Source organism: Notothenia coriiceps, unplaced genomic scaffold (genome assembly GCF_000735185.1).
Source record: "Notothenia coriiceps isolate Sejong01 unplaced genomic scaffold, NC01 NC01_scaffold00002473, whole genome shotgun sequence".
In the NCBI taxonomy this organism is placed as follows: Eukaryota; Metazoa; Chordata; class Actinopteri; order Perciformes; family Nototheniidae; genus Notothenia; species Notothenia coriiceps.
In genome coordinates, this window is record NW_011335174.1 from 323 (window position 1) to 3,982 (window position 3,660).

At 41.0% G+C, this 3,660-nt stretch overlaps 1 protein-coding gene across 1 annotated transcript; it reads right to left on the bottom strand.

Moving 5' to 3' along the window:
• Positions 1 to 685: 685 nt before the first annotated feature.
• LOC104967701 (exportin-5-like) lies at positions 686 to 2,998 on the bottom strand. The gene is made up of 7 exons (XM_010797219.1): positions 2,781 to 2,998; positions 2,120 to 2,241; positions 1,970 to 2,042; positions 1,714 to 1,851; positions 1,184 to 1,366; positions 1,001 to 1,027; positions 686 to 919 (listed from the first exon to the last, which is right to left on the bottom strand). The coding sequence occupies exons 1-7, from the start codon at positions 2,880 to 2,882 to the stop codon at positions 686 to 688; spliced, it is 879 nt and encodes a 292-aa protein (XP_010795521.1). The 5' UTR covers positions 2,883 to 2,998.
• Positions 2,999 to 3,660: the final 662 nt, after the last annotated feature.

A 3,660-nucleotide genomic window follows, 5' to 3' on the forward strand; every position in this document is an offset into this window, starting at 1 on the left:
TGCATGCATGAGTGTGTGTGAGTAAGTCCATGGATTGGTCAATTTGGACCAATCAGCGGGGGCTTAACGTAACGGCTCCGCGGACGTAACGTAACGGCTCCACGGATTGGTCCATTTGGTTCCGGGTAACGCATGACATCATGCGGTACCCGGAAGAATCAATGGACAGTGACGTATCTCCAACGAGGCGTTTTGGGGAGGTATTTTCTGTGTTAGAGTTTTACTCGATACAGGGTGTACTTTGAGGGTTTTGACTCTGCAGACCGTTTACATGCATAAAAACCTTCATAACACACAAGGGGACGGGTAATAACCGGAAAAGCATGACATGGGACCTTTAATGTAAAACTTCATACAGTAGCATGACTCATCTGATCTAGAGTTCTAAAATAAATGACAAGGCAGTTTCATAGTCCAAATCCATTACTTTCACCAAGGCTGCACAATCCCCTAATTTATTTTCCTGTCTATGAGTGCTTTGTGAGGCAAAGTCGTTGTATTTTTTTTAAGTAACCACAAGGTGGCCCTATTGCTACAGATATGCATCACATCTTTCCATTTCCCAATTTTCCAATAAATTCCATAAAATCTGGTGAGATGTTTCCAACATATCATACAATAGCTACTATCTGACAAACAGAGAGAACAAAAAAAAAGGGATTTACAGCTGGCATCATGGCTTAAGCTACAGTCTCCAAGGGCCTTTCATTCCTGTGTTTTCTCTGCAACTCACCTTCCGACTGATAGCGATGAGCAGACACTCGGCTGCTTCCAGCTGCAGCTCCGGTTCACTCAGCAGTAAACACAACATTTCCAGCAGATGACAGTTTCCGGAGGTGATGTACACCAGAGACACCCAGTCTATGTAGCCTGCAAGTGTATTCAGCGTCGCCACGGCAACTCTGCAGTGAGCCCTGGCCTGTGCATGGAAAATCAAGGTAAGTAATCAAGTTCATAAGAGGTTCATTTTTAGAGCAGAGAAGCTGTGTGGTGTTCTGACCTGCAGCTCATGTTCGGGAGACCCTTTCTGGAAACAGAAATACAAGAAAAAAAAGATCAGAAAAACATTTAAAAAAATTTAGCTATATGAAAAACAATGGATCAATACATAAAAACCATAACACTGGCACATGATTTTGATTGCTACTTATTTCTACAAAATGAAAGTTAGGACGCCACTGACCAGTTTGCGGTATTCCTCCACATTAAGATGCAGAATGGCCATCATGAAGCTGAAGATGCTTTCCATGTTTTGGGTGAGGGTCTGCTGGATGTCTCTGCGTCGCTGGGTTGGCAACGTCTGGAACGTGATCACATCCTCCGCCAGTCTCAGCAGGATCAACATCACCAACTCTGTCTGAGCCTCCTATGAAAAGGCAGAAGGGCATTTTAGCTTCAACTTTATTTATTACTTTTGACATAACAACAACAACATTAAAGGGATGCATCTTTAGGCCAAAAAAGATACTTTGTGCTCTACTACAATAACCAATTGGGAAACATGTTGTTTAGGTTCATAGTTTCTCATTTACCATTAATTTGCTACAATCTTCAAGTAGTTGACACTATGACATCAGATGAAAATGACTAATCCTCGACTGGCACTTATTTGAATGCGATTTATGACATAATCTTATTCAAATTTCGTGCAAGCTGGCAAAGGAAACGACACATATTCAATAACAAACTATATACACGCTATTAATTACTCACCCCATTGCTAGTGAGAGCCTCCATCTCTTTCAGCATGTCTGGCCAATGTTGAGGCCATTCTCTCTTTATCATTTCAACAGTGATTCTTGACAGGCCATCTTTGATGTGGCTTTCCTCCTCTAGGATAGAATGAGTACCCTGATAAGACGCAAAACAGGTGTTAGATAAGTGTCTACTACTGACAGTACGATTCAGGATCATTTAAACCAAAAGACAGATAGTTATGTTGTTAACAGCCTATAAATATCACACTTACAGTTGATAACAGGTGCATGGCACATTCCTTCAACTGGACCTTCTCTTGTTGTGGCATGTTGTTCCATCTGAACCTGCAAGAAAAATAAGATTAATTGAGCTTTTAGCATGTCATTATTTGTTATAAACATGATTTCTCTGTTGCACTCACTTGATTACGTGTTCCAGGATTTGCAAACCAAAGTGTCTTACAACAGCTGGCTGAGCTTTGTCAGCCAATTGCAAGGCACATGGTACACAGAAGGAGCTGGTCTCTTTAAACTCCTCGCAAAACTGTTGTGAAAAAAAAGCTTATTACACAGACCCATAGATAAACTTAATGATATAAGGTATAAACATACGATAATATTACCATATTGGTGTAGTTACTCAGTAGGAAAGTGGCTTCAACAACAGCTGCCTGAGCAACTTTTAATTCAATACCTAATAGCCTAAAGTTAACAAAACAATTAGCAATTTAAGCTAGATGCAGCCCTGCAAGGTTTATTGGACTTGTTAAACCAGGCTCAGTATTTAATAACCCTCTGCAGGACTTTCAGTAAATAACAATGTCTTTGAATGAATGCATGTCTTCACTGGATATGGTGCTGGGGTGATACTCATGGCATGCAGGGGCTAGCTCGCAAACACATCTGGCCATCATTATTTATAAGCGAACGTAGACAAACTGTGTTAGCAATGGTGTTAATACTATTACAAAATATTATTTTTTTATTCAGCTACGCAGTTACTTGAGTCCAATTTCTCACCAACTACAATATATGGTATTCTCAGCTAGCTAGCAGCTAGTTAGCAAACCAAAACGATGCTACCTTTAGGGCCTCCAGCCGGTAAACTTGTCCTGTTTCTGCATCCATCATCACATTCAGAGCTTTGATAAGCTGATCACACATGGCGGCCACCTGGTCAGCCATGACTTCAGGTAGTGTCTGGAGAAAGCGAGGATCTCCCTTATGCAAAACACCTGCACGACAGTGAGCAGCGTACACAGGGACGTACTACCAACGTGCACACAATGTGATGTCCGCGCGTTTGAACTGTTGGCTTTCCGTTGAATTAGAATTCTGGGAGTTGTAGTGGAACCGTCATGTTTTGTTTTCTTTTAATAAAAAAAAAAAGATCGTCTATGTACTGCAAGAGATATCCCATGGGGGTTAAGAAAAATCATGATCATAGGAATACTCAATCCATGTTCCTTAGTTTGATTTGTATTTCTTTCTTAACAGTAAGTAGAAAAGCGACTGCGATGTTTTTTCTGTTTTTTTACATGACTAAATGGCCAAATTATCTTTTGAGATAAATCAAACTGACAAAACGTACACGGACCCAGGGGCGAGGCAAAACTCTCGGAAGCAATTTCAAAATAAAAGCCCTCGTCTGGTTAAAGACACTTGATAGATGAAGCTTGCCCTTAACAACCATAGCTATTCACAAAAGGCGCTTCATCCTAATTTATATCATAGCAAGCCGATACACGCAAACCTCGAAGATGGATAACTAGTAAAAGTGCAAAGTGCAACGCCAAAAGGACTTTCTAAAAAATATTTCCTTGTCATAATGTTCTACCTTAACCACTTCCCCTGTTGGATATTTCAGTGCTACCAAATTCACTTCACACATCAGTGGCGGATTTAGGATTGTAGGAGATCCGGGGCTTAGCCCAGGAGTTGTTGGTGGGGGGTGGGGGGGTGG

Bases quoted from the DNA above. Each gene is read 5' to 3' on its own strand.
- LOC104967701 (XM_010797219.1), bottom strand. From the start codon at position 2,882: ATGGCTGACCAGGTGGCCGCCATGTGTGATCAGCTTATCAAAGCTCTG. The intron at 1,852-1,969 runs GTAAGTGTGATA...GCGTCTTATCAG, and splicing joins CCATGCACCTGTTATCAACT to GGTACTCATTCTATCCTAGA. The intron at 920-1,000 runs GTCAGAACACCA...TTCCATGCACAG, and splicing joins CTCCCGAACATGAGCTGCAG to GCCAGGGCTCACTGCAGAGT.